This window comes from Bombina bombina, chromosome 5 (assembly GCF_027579735.1).
Source record: "Bombina bombina isolate aBomBom1 chromosome 5, aBomBom1.pri, whole genome shotgun sequence".
Classification (NCBI taxonomy): domain Eukaryota; kingdom Metazoa; phylum Chordata; class Amphibia; order Anura; family Bombinatoridae; genus Bombina; species Bombina bombina.
The window spans coordinates 750,137,061-750,154,034 of NC_069503.1; the positions used below are offsets into that span (position 1 = coordinate 750,137,061).

Genomic DNA, 16,974 nt, shown 5'->3' on the forward strand with positions numbered 1-16,974 from the left:
TCAGAAAGTATGTAATAGATTCTTTTCTTTATTTTTATTATTATTGCCAGACCATAAAATTATGCCAAATATCAGACAAATTCCTTGTTTGAGTCCAAATGTGTGATTGTTTGTTTAACAAATAAATTAAAACATCAGGTGTAAAATAGTAAGCTATGAGAAATTTACATTAATTTATCTTAATTCCTGCACTTTTTACAATAAAACATTTAACAGCCATGTGTAAATGCACATTATCTAGTATGTACTTTGTTCTTACATATGGTAAAAAAAATGGGCCTCAGATAATTTTACTGGAAGCTAATCATATTGCAATTGCACTCAGAGATAAAATTATTGGTTTTAAAGGACCAGTCCAGACAAAATTAAACTTATCCCTTCCCGGATGATCGGACTTTCACCAGCGCTTCCTCAAATGATTGGTAATGTACCAAACTCAGCTCTGGGTCCATCAATTTTAAACAACTTTCCAATTCAATTTCATTATCTAAATGTGCACAATCTTTTTATATGTACACTTTCTGAGGCACCAACTTCTACGGAGCATGTGCAAGATTCAGATTCATAAGGAAGAACTTATAATGTTCTGTTATACAGATGATATGCTATTATTAGTCAATCTAAAATAATTATGGATAAAATTCTCTGCTTAATAAATGAGTTTAGATTCTTTTCAGGTTACAAAATTAATAATGATAAATTGGAAATGTTATGGATCTATAAAACAAAAGATTGAAGAACTAGTAACATTTCTCCTTGTCCAGAAGAGTGGTACAAGTAAAATATTCTTGAAGGAAATAAGATTGATTGCTAATGCTTAAGAAATTGAATTCTTTATCATTATCTTTATTGGTTAAAATAAATATCATAAAAATGATTGCAATTCCCAAATCTATTCCCTGGCTGGTGAAGAAAAAGGATATAAATATAATAAATTCTAATAGAAAAACTTTTATTTTCATTTATGACTTTCCCAAACAAATGTTGTATTGTACAATTTGGTTATACAGGTATTAAGAAAATTAATCCTAGACTGGACTTTAAGAAACAATAATTTCACGTTAATAGATTTAGAGGAACAACCTAAAATTTCAAAATCTCCCGAAATATATTAGAACATTAAATATTTTTAAAAATCCTGTTCTGGCATGGTATAAAATACTCAAACTTGAAGATTCTCTATCACAATATCTCACTATAGCTGGGAATCCTGATTTTCCAGAAGGCTGCTCTTCAAATGTTCTTGGCAAGAATTGGACTTGGCAAGGATAAAGAAGCTAATCGAAGTGGAAAACAATAGTGTGGTTCCATTTGAATGCTTAAAAAGTGTTTTTACTCTTAACAATACAAACTTCTGTGCCTATTTACAGGTTAGACCTTATTGCTCTTCCCTAATATGTCAATATTGATTATCCTGGGATTGGTCTCTATTGGTTAAAATTATGGAACAATTTAAAAATATATTTTATATTTCCAATTTTTACCAACTATTAAATGACTGAAAATCCAATCTTCTGTCAGGGAGCTTGGCGCAATTGAATAAATTAGAAGTTTTTAGGGTTTAAGATTAAATGCTTGTGGGTAGATTTATAAGAGTGGAACTTTATTAGGAACACATTTTAGAGAATAGCAAATAAAAATAATGTGGCAAATCTATTTAACACCCGATTTACTATAAAAATGGGATCATGATCTCACCAAAATTAGCTGCTCCTGGCATAAAGTAAACCTTATCAGCTGTTGTGTTATATAGAGTTGCCCAAAAATTCAAAAGTTTTGGAAAATAGTTAAAGGAATACTGAACCCAAATTGTTTCAGGATTCAGATAGAGCATGCAATTTTAAGCAAATTTCTAATTTACTTCTATTATCAATTTTTCTTTGTTCTCTTGCAATCTTTATTTGAAAAAGAAGGCATCTAAGCTAAGGAGCCATCCAATTTTTGGTTCCGAACCCTGGACAGCACTTGTTTGTTGGTGATTGAATTTACCCACCAATTAGCAAGAACAACCCAGGTTGTTCACCAAAAATGGGCCGGCTTCTTAAGTTACATTCTTGCTTTTCAAATAAAGATACCAAGAGAATGAAGACAATTTGATAATAGGAGTAAATTAGAAAGTTGCTTAAAATTGCATGCTCTTTATCTGAATTGCGAAAGAAAAAATTTGGGTTCAGTGTTCCTTTAATTTTTGGTTCAAAAAATATTTAAAGGGACAGTCTACTCCCAGAATTTTAATTCTGCATAACCAACACTGTTATCTTAATATACTTTTTACTCTGTGACTCTCTCCCCTTATTTCACTTTTTTTATTTTTATTTTAAAGACTTGCATTTTATCCAATTAGTGCTGACTCCTAGGTAACTCCACGGGAGTGAGCACAATGGTATCTATATGGCACACATGAACTAGCACTGTCTAGCTGTAAAAACCTGTCAACATGCACTGAGATAAGAGGCGGTTTTCAAGGGTTTTGAAATTAGTTACTAGGGGTAAACTTTCAACAAAGAATACCAAAAGAACAAAGCAAATTTAATGATAAAATTAAATTGGAAACTTGTTTAAAATTACATGTCCTGGGGATGTGTGGCCGACCATCGACCAAGATGGCTGCTTCTTAACTAGGGCTAAATAGAGGAGCTGTTAAAACCGTTGTTTACCACTCCTAAATCCCACATACCAAGCTTAACCTTATAGATGTGCTGACATTTAGCATCTGTGAAGAAGTTTTGAGCACTATTTGTTTTGTATCTCAGCCCAGCAGACCAGAATTGATGAGGTACACAGCGGAGGCCTGTTGACAGCCTGGACCCTCATCCACCCCTCCATATTCCTGGCGCTGTCAGTTTAACCAGCCAGTTGAGCTGAAGTACGACCACAGAGACTCCTGCTTTTACACACTGGAATGTCTCAAAATGGAACTACTAGAAGAACTGGATCTCTTATTTTCTGAGCACTTTGCACGCTTAGAGACCTGCATATGGGACGCATGGGGCAACGCTATTATATACCATGAGAAACCTAAGACTAAGGAAGTCTGCATGTTTAAGGGGGAATTAGTAGAGCCCTCTCCAATGGCAGCTGCTATGATGGGGGAGATAGTTGAGCCTGAAGCAAACAGCAACATGATGTAAAGTCCACGTCAGCCATGTGGAAAGATCCTCATGAGGAATCCTCAACAACATGAGGCGGCTGGGTTTTGCCTGCCGCAGAGGCCTTGGGCAAAAGTGGCGACTGGAGAAGTGTAAGAGTACATATCTCCTCAGAGCCGACAAGATGTGTTCGTATACCGACACGGGAGAGGGACCACCTCAGACCGAGATCCTGCTGCCTACATTAACGGAAGCCCAGAATGATATTCCCTGATTAGTGCCTTATTTGATCGGAACAAGACCGGGATAGGTTAAATATATTGGATATTGATGTGAATAGGCTCCAATAATTGTGTGACGCTGCCCATTACAGCTGGATCCCCAGGGACAGACACTTTGCACTTTTATTATACTTCCCACTAGCTACTTCTTCTCCGGGTACTCGCATTCTCAGGACCTTTCAAATGGATCTCTATATGTATGCAGATTCAAGCATTTTTTTTAAAAAAAATTTTTTGCATAGACCTTTATTCATACTCATAATCTAAATGTGTTCAACTTTATATTATTACACCAGGGACAATTAGTTTGTTGCAATTGTTCTTCAGGCATGTTTGTTAATTGTGTGTTTGTGGGGGGGGGACTTATTTGTAAGACTGCTACAGGTGTGTCATTATGCCCTTCGGGCCAGAGCTGGGTGGTTATATTGATTACTGGGCCCATATGATATGTCCATAGCAACACATATATAAAGTCCTGATATCCCCTTACAGGCAGAATATCCCCAGAGTTTAATAATACAAACATTAGACTTAGTCTAACCAAATTAGAGTCGCCATCAAAATAGATTCACATAGTTAACTCCATTTTCCATCCTCGCAGAGGAATCTGTCTCATTTAAGACATTGAGGTTAAAGTATCTCTCTAATCTATTTATCATGCTTGCTGAGAACTTCATCAATAGGACTCCTACTACATGCTTGAAACCACTTTATGCACCTCCCCTTATACTACCCAACTTATTTGAATGTGCTATACTATTTGACTTGGTAGTATTATATTCCATTTACTTAGGTCATAATAACCTAGTTGTTACTTAGATGCTATATCTCCTTTTGTTAACCTTAGATTCCTATATTGTACTTAATACTCTATGCTTATGTTTCCCTGTAAGTAATGTACTGCACCCTAATTTATATGGACAGAGACTCACATATTGTTCACACATCTATCCAGGTCTCTTATATTCCTTTTATGTCATATATTTATACGTCTAGTTTAGATGCATTTATAACTGTTATATATATTTATATATATTAAAGTTCCAGCACTGTATGTATTAGCTCTGATAACTCCATAGTATTCTCAATATAGGATGGAATGATATCCATAACCATAATCTCTGCTGATGAAGACCTAAATGGTAGAAACAGAAGAGAAATGGATATGGAGCTCATTTCCTAAAAGGACCAGTAAATACAGTAGGTTGAAACAATCAACAAATGTATTATAACTAGACAAAGCAATAGCACTTAGTCTGAACTTCAAATGAGTAGTGGATTTTTTTTCTGACAAATTTTAAAGTAATGTCTATTTCCACTCCCCCTGTATTATGTGACAGCCATCAGCCAATCACAAATGCATACACTTACCATGTGACAGCCATCAGCCAATCACAAATGCATATACGCATATGCTGTGAATTCTTGCACATGCTCAGCAGGAGCTGGTGTTTTAGAAAGTGTAAATTTAAAAGACTGCGCATTTTTTTTAATGGAAGTAAATTTGAAAATTGTTTAAAATTGCTATATCTGAATCATGAAAGTTTAATTTTGACTTGAGTGTCATTTTAAAAGATACTTGGAAAAGGTGAGTTAAAGGAGAGTGATTGGTTCTGATCATCTTTATAGGTTGTGATGAGGAGGGGAGAGGTAGTATAATAGTATATTATAGTTTTTTGTTTTTGTGCCTATATTATTTACATTCTTTGTATTTGAAGGAAAATACATATTGTTTTAAATTTGAGGGGGTGGTATCAAGGGTTATTCAAAATAACTTAAATGTAAATATATGTTATTTATGTTATCTGTATCTGAAAGAAAACATACATTGGTGTTAACTTTCTGTAGGTTATTGCAAATGGAAGAACTAGACATTGTGTTTTGAGTTACAAATTCATCATGGTGGATAATTATATTTATGTTGTAACTAATTTTTCATTTGTATTAATTGTTTCATTTTTCAATAAAAAAGTTTTATAAATGTGTAAATAAGAAGAAATTTTATAAATATTATTTTACTCTGTGGTAAAAGTTAATACTGTTTTCCAGTGGCATATGCACATATGCTGTATGTGCCTTTTTTCAATAGCTTACTTTCTAACAGAGTCGGCAGTGATTTGTACGACACAAATTAAATCTTCACTGGCTCAATACAAACCACCACTAGTTCTCTGAGCTATCATGGTGTTTGAAACCGTAATAAGATTTACCAGAAGTATTTTTGCTAAAGTATATTGCAAAAATAAAAGGTTCTATTTAAAATAGAAATGCATTAATGCACAGTTCAATTTATCCTTTCTTGTCCTTTATCAGGTTGTTCTAGAAGCTGATGAAAATACTAAATTGATCATTTCTTTTTTTAGATTTTTTTTGTAATTTTTTTTTTTTTAAACATGTCTTGTAGCTGGTAGTCGAGACAGAAAAATGCAACATATCTATGAAGATGGCTTCATCCGACGATGTGAACGATGTAATGGCACATATAGGAACATGCCTCCGTAAGATATTCCCGGGGTTGTCACCTGTGTAAGTATGACAATAACTAATGAAGTTTACATTTTCTTGAAAACTGTATACCGTTTTTTAATTCTAATAGAGATGCTACAGAATAGCTCATACAAATATACTGTATCTGTTTTGAAGGCAATATCCAGAGTCTGACAACTATCAAGAAAGCAAACTGCTATATTTTCTTTTTAGCAGCAGGTGGATTTTAGAAAAGGTGTTAATTTGTTCTTCTTATATAAAAGTATTGATTACCAAATTCATTTTGGGGAAAGGTGATATATTTTAGAAACTTAGTACTCAAATAGATGCAGAAAACACCAACTGAACTCAAATTTTTTCTTTCGTGATTCAGATAGAGCATGCAATTTTAAACAACTTTCTAATTTACTCCTATTATCATTTTTTCTTCGTTCTCTTGCTTTCTTTATTTGAAAAAGAAGGCATCTAAGCTATTTTTTGGTTCAGACCATGGAAAGCACTTGTTTATTGGTAGGTGAATGTATCCACCAATCAGCAAGAACAACACAGTGTGTTCACCAAAAATGGGCCGGCTTCTAAACTTACATTCTTGCATTTCAAATAAAGATACCAAGAGATTGAAAAGAATTTGATAATAGGAGTAAATTAGAAAGTTGCTTAAAATTGCATGCTCTATCTGAATCACGATAGAAAAAATTTGGGTTAAGTGTTTATGTAACTGATTTATCTAAGGATTATTGCAGTTCAATCATAAGGCTACATAAATTAAAGGGACATTTTGCTATTTTTTTTTTCAGTCATCCTTATGAAGGAGTATCATTTAAACCTTGTAGGTATTTTTACACCTGAAACAATATGATGTCAAAGCTGTTTAAATTTAAAGGAACACGATTTTCAGTAGTCTTCATCATACTAGATGAGCATTATTTTTTTTATTTTTTTTTCAAGTATAACAATCTTGTTTGTTGGAATTGTTTTTAAAAAGCCAAACTCCCTATGCCACTTGCATTATTTGGAGAAGCCAATCTAGTCTTGTTACTGAAGTAGGCAAGCCTTTGCTAAAGTCAGAGACAGATGTGCAATGTGTTTAGGCATGTGAAGTCAGCAATGTGCACTTTCAATTTTCAGAATTGGAAAACTCAACTTTAAATACATTAAAGAAAAGGAGGCAAAATAATAATGAAAATATAATAAACAGTCATTTTATTATGTATAATAAAACATTTTATATCACACTATATGTTTTTCATGTCTCTTTAAATTTAAACAAATATACCGAATATTTTTGTTAGTGCTTGGTGATCATTGGATTAAAGCATTTATCGACCAATGAACATTGACACGAAGAACCTGTCAACCAATGCGCATTAATAGGAAATACACAGCTAATAATGTTTCTACTTGTATATTTAACGGACTTAAAACCTTTTTAAAGGGACGTTAAACAATAAATAAATTCTAGACAGAATGATTCATACAAAGAAAATATTAGTCTGAGAATAATATGTAAATGTATCTTTTAAAGGTTTATTAGTTGTTTAAATAATGACAAAAATAAGTGCAACATTTCAGTGTATGTAAAACAATGGGAGCTGCAATGTTTTAATTTATGCTACCTTCTCCTGCTGTGGCCAATTAGAGACAGTTATAAATAGGTATATTCTAGAGATTTTAATATATCATTTTATATGACAATCTCAACGTGTTTAATATCCTTTTTAAGGTTATCATCTCAAACATTTCATTCGTACTTAAAACTGAGCTTGGCGACCTTTTTTCTCTTTAAGAACATAAATACAGCCTCTTGGTCCTCAGAGATATTTCACATTACCTTTTATCCTGTTGGAAAAGAGGATTAAGCATATTGAGGAATAAATGGCGATAGGCTCGCCTTTTATGTTAAAATAAAGAAGATTATGTTTAGTGCCAAAAATAGAAAGTCCATGTGAAAATGAACTGCTGATCCACAGGCCAGATGGGGGTATGCAGTAACACAAAAATGTAATGTTATTAGCTATATACAACTACTGTCCTACAAAACCGGAACAAAATACTACTAATGTGTTAGAAGTATATTGGAGTTGGAATCTTTCCTTTTTACGATGACAATATAATTATTTGGAAACAAAATTTAAGAAGAATTTGTGCATTAAGGTGGCGAGTATAGTGATGGTGGGAAAATATAGAAATTTGCATTCTATGGGCACTTTGTTAAAGGAACACTGAACCCAATTTTTTTCTTTTGTGATTCAGATAGAGCATGCAATTTTAAGCAACTTTATAATTTACTCCTATTATAATTTTTTCTTTGTTCTCTTGCTATCTTTATTTGAAAATGAAGGCATCTAAGCTATTTTTAAGTTCAGTACCCTGGATAGTACTTGTTTATTGGTTGGTTAAATTAATCCACCAATCAGCAAGAACAACCCAGGTTGTTCACCAAAAATGGGCCGGCATCTAAACTTACACTCTTGCTTTTCAAATAAAGATACTAAGAGAATGAAGAAAATGTGATAATAGGAATAAATAAGAAAGTTACTTAAAATTGCATACTCTATCTGAATCATTCCCCAGTTTTGCATAGCCAACACAGTTATATTAATATACTTTTTACCTCTGTGATTACCTTCTATCTAAGCATCTTCTCACAGCCCCCTGATCACATGACTTTCAGTAATGATCTAATTACTTGCATTTTAGCCAATTAGTGCTGTGTCTGCCACAAGCCACGGGTGGGATAACAATGTTAGCTATATGGCTTACACGAACTAGCAGTATCCTGTTGTGAAAAGCTAATACAAAAGCATGTGATAAGATGCTGTCTTTAATGGCTTAGAAAAAGGCAGACATTTAGAGGTTTCAATATTATAAAGTATATTAATATAACAATGTTGGTTGCACAACGCTTGGGGGATGGGTAGTAAAGGCACTATCTATATTTTTACACAATAACAATTTTAGTATTGACTGTCCCTTTAAGCAAGTCAGATTACTACATCATTTATCTACTGCTCAGAGTCATACAGAGTGTTTTGGTGGTTCTATACAGATAAAGCCCTCTGCTCTTGGGATTTGTGTATATATTCTAGTGCATGGTGGGAATTCCCTGCAGCATTGTCACAAATTAAAATTTTGTATAAAAGGGGAATGTGACAGAGGGAAAAGGGGGAGGGGATGTAAGTGATGTGAAAGAACAGTATTTAAAGAGAAGGAAGAAACAGGAAATATTGTAAACTCAGAAGTACATAAGGTTTTGCATCTAGATCATGAAGGGTCAGTGGGTTATTGACAGAGGTGATAGCAAAATAAAGGGATACAGTGAGGATACAAACTAAAGTGATAGAAGTGAAAGACAATAAAAGCAATAGAGAACAAACTTGATGAGAGAGTAGGAGGAAGAAAAAAACAAACCTGTATAATGAGCAACCAATAGGCGTGCAAACAAGCATTAGAAGGAGAAAAAACACGCACAAAACCTCTTGTTGTTGATTGGCTGACCTGTGTAATTTCCTGGGATCAGCATGGTGTGAAGTTTACCTTTGTGTTATTTTATTTTAAGCCAGGGGGGAAATTATAATGTAGAAGGAATTTGTGAAAAAGGTAAATTAGCTTTTACTTAAGGGACAGTCTACACCAGAATATTGATTGTTTTAAAAGATAGATAATCCCTTTATTACCCATTCTCTAGTTTTGCATAACCAACACAATTATATTAATACACTTTTTACCTCTGTAATTACCTTGTATCTAAGCCTCTGCAAACTGACCCCTTATTTCAGTTATTTTGACAGACTTGTATTTTAGCCACTCAGTGCTGGCACCTAGAAACTCCATGTGCGTGAGCACAGTGTTATCTATATGAAACACATGAACTAATACCCTCTAGTGGTGAAAAATTATTAAAATGCCCTGAGATGAGAGGCAGCCTTCAAAGGCTTAGAAATTAGCATATGAACCTCCTAGGTTTAGATTTCAGCTAAGAATACCAAGAGAACAAAGCAAAATTGGTGATAGATTTAAATTTAAAAATTGTTTAAAATTACATGCCCTATCTGAATAATGAAATTTTGTTTTGGACTAGACCGTCTCTTTAACCTTTTGTATGCTTAATCAAATGGTGCTGTTTCATATGCGTGATAAAAATTCTTTAGTGTAATTTCCCTTTAAGGCTTACAGTTTGGTCGTTAGTCTTAAAAAGATTAAGTGGTGCTGAAGGAAATTGACATTGGGATATTCATCTTTATATTGGTCCTGTCTCTGTTTTTTTTTTTTTTTGTTTATGCTCTCCCTTATGGAAATGCTGAATCTTTCTGTCTGGGGAGATTGTACTGTAGGATCTTTTCTTTTCTCTTGTTAAGTGTATCCAGTCCACGGATCATCCATTACTTATGGGATATTCTTCTTCCCAACAGGAAGTTGCAAGAGGATCACCCACAGCAGAGCTGCTATATAGCTCCTCCCCTAACTGTCATATCCAGTCATTCTCTTGCAAGCCTCAACCAAGATGGAGGTCGTAAGAGGAGTGTGGTGTTTTATACTTAGTTTATTCTTCAATCAAAAGTTTGTTATTTTTAAATGGTGCCGGAGTGTACTGTTTATCTCAGGCAGTATTTAGAAGAAGAATCTGCCTGCGTTTTCTATGATCTTAGCAGAAGTAACTAAGATCCATGACTGTTCTCACATATTCTGAGGAGTGAGGTAACTTCAGAGGGGGAATAACGTGCAGGTTTTCCTGTAATAAGGTATGTGCAGTTAATATTTTTCTAGGGATGGAATTTGCTAGAAAATGCTGCTGATACCGAACTAATGTAAGTAAAGCCTTAAATGCAGTGACAGCTACTGGTATCAGGCTTATTAATAGAGATGCATACTCTTATAAAAATGTAATATAAAACGTTTGCTGGCATGTTTAATCGTTTTTATATGTATTTGGTGATAAAACTTATTGGGGCCTAGTTTTTTTCCACATGGCTGGCTTGAATTTGGCCTAGAAACAGTTTCCTTAGGCTTTCCACTGTTGTAATATGAGTGGGAGGGGCCTATTTTGCCGTTTTTTTTGCACAGCAAAAATTACAGACACAGACATCCAGCTTCTTCCTGCATGATCCAGGACATCTCTGGAGGGCTCAAAAGGCTTCAAAGTCGTTTTTGAGGGAGGTAAAAAGCCACAGTAGAGCTGTGGCAGTTGTTGTGACTGTTTGAAAAAAAACAAACAAAAAAAACAAAAAAAAAAACGTTTTTGTCTTTTATTATTCAGTTTTGGGTATTAAGGGGTTAATCATCCATTTGCAAGTGGGTGCAATGCTCTGCTAACTTGTTACATACACTGTAAAAATTTCGTTAGTGTAACTGCCTTTTTTCACTGTTATTTCAAATTTTGACAAAATTTGTGTTTTTTAAAGGTGCAGTAACGTTTTTTTATATTGCTTGTAAACTTGTTTAAAGTGTTTTCCAAGCTTGCTAGTCTCATTGCTAGTCTGTTTAAACATGTCTGACACAGAGGAAACTACTTGTTCATTATGTTTGAAAGCCATGGTGGAGCCCCATAGGAGAATGTGTACTAAATGTATTGATTTCACCTTAAACAGTAAAGATCAGTCTTTAACTATAAAAGAAATATCACCAGAAGATTCTGACGAGGGGGAAGTTATGCCGACTAACTCTCCCCACGTGTCAGACCCTTCGCCTCCCGCTCAGGGGATGCACGCTAATATGGCGCCAATTACATCAGGGACGCCCATAGCGATTACCTTGCAGGACATGGCTGCAATCATGAATAATATCCTGTCAGAGGTATTATCCAGGTTGTCTGAATTAAGAGGCAAGCGCGATTGCTCTGGGGTTAGGAGAAATACAGAGCGCGCAGATGCTGTAAGGGCCATGTCTGATACAGCGTCACAATATGCAGATCATGAGGACGGAGAGCTTCAGTCTGTGGGTGACATCTCTGATTCGGGGAATCCTGATTCAGAGAATTCTAATTTTAAATTTAAGCTTGAGAACCTCCGTGTGTTGCTTGGGGAGGTATTAGCTGCTCTGAATGACTGTAACACAGTTGCAGTACCAGAGAAATTGTGTAGGCTGGATAAATACTATGCGGTACCGGTGTGTACTGATGTTTTTCCTATACCTAAAAGGCTTACAACAATTATTAGCAAGGAGTGGGATAGAAAGGGTGTGCCTTTTTCCCCACCTCCTATATTTAGAAAAATGTTTCCAATAGACGCCACTACACAGGACTTATGGCAGACGGTCCCTAAGGTGGAGGGAGCAGTTTCTACTTTAGCAAAGCATACTACTATCCCGGTTGAGGACAGTTGTGCTTTTTCAGATCCAATGGATAAAAAATTGGAGGGTTACCTTAAGAAAATGTTTATTCAACAAGGTTTTATTTTACAGCCCCTTGCATGCATTGCGCCTGTCACGGCCGCGGCGGCATTCTGGTTTGAGGCCCTGGAAGAGGCCATCCATACAGCTCCATTCACTGAAATTATTGACAAGCTTAGAACACTTAAGCTAGCTAACTCATTTGTTTCTGATGCCATTGTTCATTTGACTAAACTAACGGCTAAGAATTCCGGATTCGCCATCCAAGCGTGTAGGGCACTATGGCTTAAATCCTGGTCAGCTGACGTGACTTCGAAGTCTAAATTACTCAACATTCCTTTCAAGGGGCAGACCTTATTCGGGTCTGGTTTGAAGGAAATTATTGCTGACATTACTGGAGGTAAGGGTCACACCCTTCCTCAGGACAGGGCCAAAGCAAAGGCCAAACAGTCTAATTTTCGTGCCTTTCGAAATTTCAAGGCAGGTGCAGCATCAACTTCCTCCGCTTCAAAACAAGAGGGAACTTTTGCTCAATCTAAGCAGGCCTGGAAACCTAACCAGTCCTGGAACAAAGGCAAGCAGGCCAGAAAGCCTGCTGCTGCCTCTAAGACAGCATGAAGGAACGGCCCCCTATCTGGCGACGGATCTAGTAGGGGGCAGACTTTCTCTCTTCGCCCAGGTGTGGGCAAGAGATGTTCAGGATCCCTGGGCGTTGGAGATCATATCTCAGGGATATCTTCTGGACTTCAAAGCTTCCCCTCCACAAGGGAGATTTCATCTTTCAAGGCTATCTGCAAATCAGATAAAGAAAGAGGCATTCCTACGCTGTGTGCAAGACCTCCTAGTTATGGGAGTGATCCATCCAGTTCCGCGGACGGAACAAGGATAGGGTTTTTATTCAAATCTGTTTGTGGTTCCCAAAAAAGAGGGAACCTTCAGACCAATTTTGGATCTAAAGATCTTAAACAAATTCCTCAGAGTTCCATCTTTCAAAATGGAAACTATTCGGACCATCCTACCCATGATCCAAGAAGGTCAGTACATGACCACAGTGGACTTAAAGGATGCCTACCTTCACATACCGATTCACAAAGATCATCATCGGTTTCTAAGGTTTGCCTTTCTAGACAGGCATTACCAATTTGTAGCTCTTCCCTTTGGGTTGGCTACAGCCCCGAGAATCTTTACAAAGGTTCTGGGCTCACTTCTGGTGGTTCTAAGACCGCAAGGCATAGCGGTGGCTCCGTGTCTAGACGACATCCTGATACAGGCGTCAAGCTTTCAAGTTGCCAAGTCTCATACAGAGATAGTTCTGGCATTTCTGAGGTCGCACGGGTGGAAAGTGAACGAGGAAAAGAGTTCTCTATCCCCACTCACAAGAGTCTCCTTCTTAGGGACTCTTATAGATTCTGTAGAAATGAAAATTTACCTGACGGAGTCCAGGTTATCAAAACTTCTAAATGCTTGCCGTGTTCTTCACTCCATTCCGCGCCCTTTGGTAGCTCAGTGTATGGAGGTAATCGGCTTAATGGTAGCGGCAATGGACATAGTGCCATTTGCGCGCCTTCATCTCAGACCGCTGCAATTATGCATGCTGAGTCAGTGGAATGGGGATTACACAGATTTGTCCCCTCTGCTAAATCTGGATCAAGAGACCAGAGATTCTCTTCTCTGGTGGTTGTCTCGGGTACACCTGTCCAAGGGTATGACCTTTCGCAGGCCAGATTGAACAATTGTAACAACAGATGCCAGCCTTCTAGGTTGGGGTGCAGTCTGGAATTCCCTGAAGGCACAGGGATCGTGGACTCAGGAGGAGAAACTCCTTCCAATAAATATTTTGGAGTTAAGAGCGATATTCAATGCTCTTCTGGCTTGGCCTCAGTTAGCAACACTGAGGTTCATCAGATTTCAGTCGGACAACATCACGACTGTGGCTAACATCAGCCATCAAGGGGGAACCAGGAGTTCCCTAGCGATGTTAGAAGTCTCAAATATAATTCGCTGGGCAGAGTACCACTCTTGCCACCTGTCAGCAAACCATATCCCAGGCGTGGAGAACTGGGAGGCGGATTTTCTAAGTCGTCAGACTTTCCATCCGGGGGAGTGGGAACTCCATCCGGAGGTGTTTGCTCAGTTGATTCATTGTTGGGGCAAACCAGAGTTGGATCTCATGACGTCTCGCCAGAACGCCAAGCTTCCTTGTTACAGATCCAGGTCCAGGGACCCAGAAGCGACGCTGATAGATGCTCTAGCAGCGCCTTGGTTCTTCAACCTGGCTTATGTGTTTCCACCGTTTCCTCTGCTCCCTCGACTGATTGCCAAAATCAAACAGGAGAGAGCATCGGTGATTCTGATAGCACCTGCGTGGCCACGCAGGACTTGGTATGCAGACCTAGTGGACATGTCATCCTTTCCACCATGGACTCTGCCTCTAAGACAGGACCTTCTGATACAAGGTCCTTTCAATCATCCAAATATAATTTCTCTGAGACTGACTGCATGGAGATTGAACGCTTGATTCTATCAAAGCGTGGCTTCTCCGAGTCAGTAATTGATACTTTAATACAGGCACGAAAGCCTGTTACCAGGAAAATCTACCACAAGATATGGAGTAAATATCTTTATTGGTGTGAATCCAAGAATTACTCATGGAGTAAGGTTAGGATTCCTAGAATATTGTCTTTTCTCCAAGAGGGCTTGGACAAAGGATTATCAGCTAGTTCCTTAAAGGGACAGATTTCTGCTCTGTCTATTCTTTTGCACAAGCTTCTGGCAGAGGTTCCAGACGTCCAGGCATTTTGCCAGGCTTTGGTTAGAATTAAGCCTGTGTTTAAACCTGTTGCTCCCCCGTGGAGCTTAAACTTGGTTCTTAAAGTTCTTCAAGGAGTTCCGTTGGAACCCCTTCATTCCATTGATATTAAACTTTTATCTTGGAAAGTTCTGTTTTTGATGGCTATTTCCTCGGCTCGGAGAGTCTCTGAGCTATCTGCCTTACAATGTGATTCTCCTTATCTGATTTTTCATGCAGATAAGGTAGGCCTGCGTACCAAACCTGCGTTTTTACCTAAGGTGGTTTCTAACAAGAATATCAATCAAGAGATTGTTGTTCCATCATTGTGTCCTAATCCTTCTTCAAAGAAGGAACGTCTTTTACATAATCTGGACGTAGTCCGTGCCTTGAAGTTTTACTTACAAGCTACTAAAGATTTTTGTCAAACATCTACCCTGTTTGTCGTTTACTCTGGACAGAGGAGAGGTCAAAAAGCTTCAGCAACCTCTCTTTCCTTTTGGCTTCAGAGCATAATACGCCTAGCCTATGAGACTGCTGGACAGCAGCCCCCTGAAAGGATTACAGCTCATTCTACTAGAGCTGTGGCTTCCACCTGGGCCTTTAAAAATGAGGCCTCTGTTGAACAGATTTGCAAGGCCGCGACTTGGTCTTCGCTTCACATTTTTTACAAATTTGATACTTTTGCTTCTTCGGAGGCTGTTTTTGGGAGAAAGGTTCTTCAGGTAGTGGTTCCTTCCGCTTAATCCTGCCATGTCCCTCCCATCATCCGTGTACTTTAGCTTTGGTATTGGTATCCCATACGTAATGGATGATCCGTGGACTTAACAAGAGAAAACATAATTTATGCTTACCTGATAAATTTATTTCTCTTGTAGTGTATCCAGTCCACGGCCCGCCCTGTCCTTTTAAGGCAGGTCTAAATTTTAATTAAGCTACAGTCACCACTGCACCCTATGGTTTCTCCTTTCTCAGTTTGTTTTCGGTCGAATGACTGGATATGACAGTTAGGGGAGGAGCTATATAGCAGCTCTGCTGTGGGTGATCCTCTTGCAACTTCCTGTTGGGAAGGAGAATATCCCATAAGTAATGGATGATCCGTGGACTGGATACACTACAAGAGAAATAAATTTATCAGGTAAGCATAAATTATGTTTTTTTTCTATGCATATTTTATCGGTGCATATGTTTGTCCATCATGGCACATTTTTGTCTCTCAGTAAGTTTCTATCACATGATGTAATAATCTTACTCATCAAGCTTGAACCTGAATGATTACAATATTGCCTTTTTTAATGTTACCTTAATGCCCATTATTAATTGTTATTACTGAGACTTAAAGAGCTCCAGAAAGAAGATGAAATTAGTTGACAATAGGCAAAACTTGTTATAGGGACTCCGTCATCAAAAATATTATTTTGTAACTCCGTTAAATACATTGAAAACTTTATTTGTCATTTAAAATTAATTTCCATTAAGGTATTTTGAGTAATTACATGTCAAAGTGCTGTCTTGGGGCATCCATTTTATTAGGTCTATTTGGCTAGATTTGCCAAATTCAAACTGTAGGCAGTACATATTACCTTAGTACATGTAATAAAAGGGCAGCTGATGCTAAAACTTTTCCATCCACCTTACATTATCATTGTCTTCTTCCTCTATTGTTATATTCACTGTGGGCTGTGCTATCCATCAGGTTTCGAATACTTTTCTAACAAGTGTTTTTATTTTTTGAGAGGACTCAATTCTTAAAAAAATAATAATATATATATATACATACATACATACACATACATACAGTACTGTGCAAAAGTCTTAGGCCACCATTAGATTTATTATTTTAGCAATGGTATAATGACTATATAATTATTTCTCAGTGTCTTTATTAGAATACAACCAGAAAATACAGGATATTTGTATGCAGTATTAAACACAGAAATAAAAAACTGCTTCTAAAGGTTAAAGTGACAAGTATTTAGTGTGACTTCTCTTTACACTTGAG

General features: G+C 36.9%; 1 protein-coding gene across 3 annotated transcripts in view; it reads left to right on the top strand.

Moving 5' to 3' along the window:
* Window positions 1–16,974, top strand: part of CARMIL1 (capping protein regulator and myosin 1 linker 1) — a 668,567-nt gene that overhangs the window by 263,983 nt on the left and 387,610 nt on the right. For all 3 annotated transcript variants that reach the window (XM_053714815.1, XM_053714816.1, XM_053714817.1), the window contains exon 5: window positions 5,775–5,896. In XM_053714815.1, coding sequence (XP_053570790.1) covers window positions 5,775–5,896 — 122 coding nt within the window. The remainder of the gene's footprint in view (window positions 1–5,774; window positions 5,897–16,974) is intronic.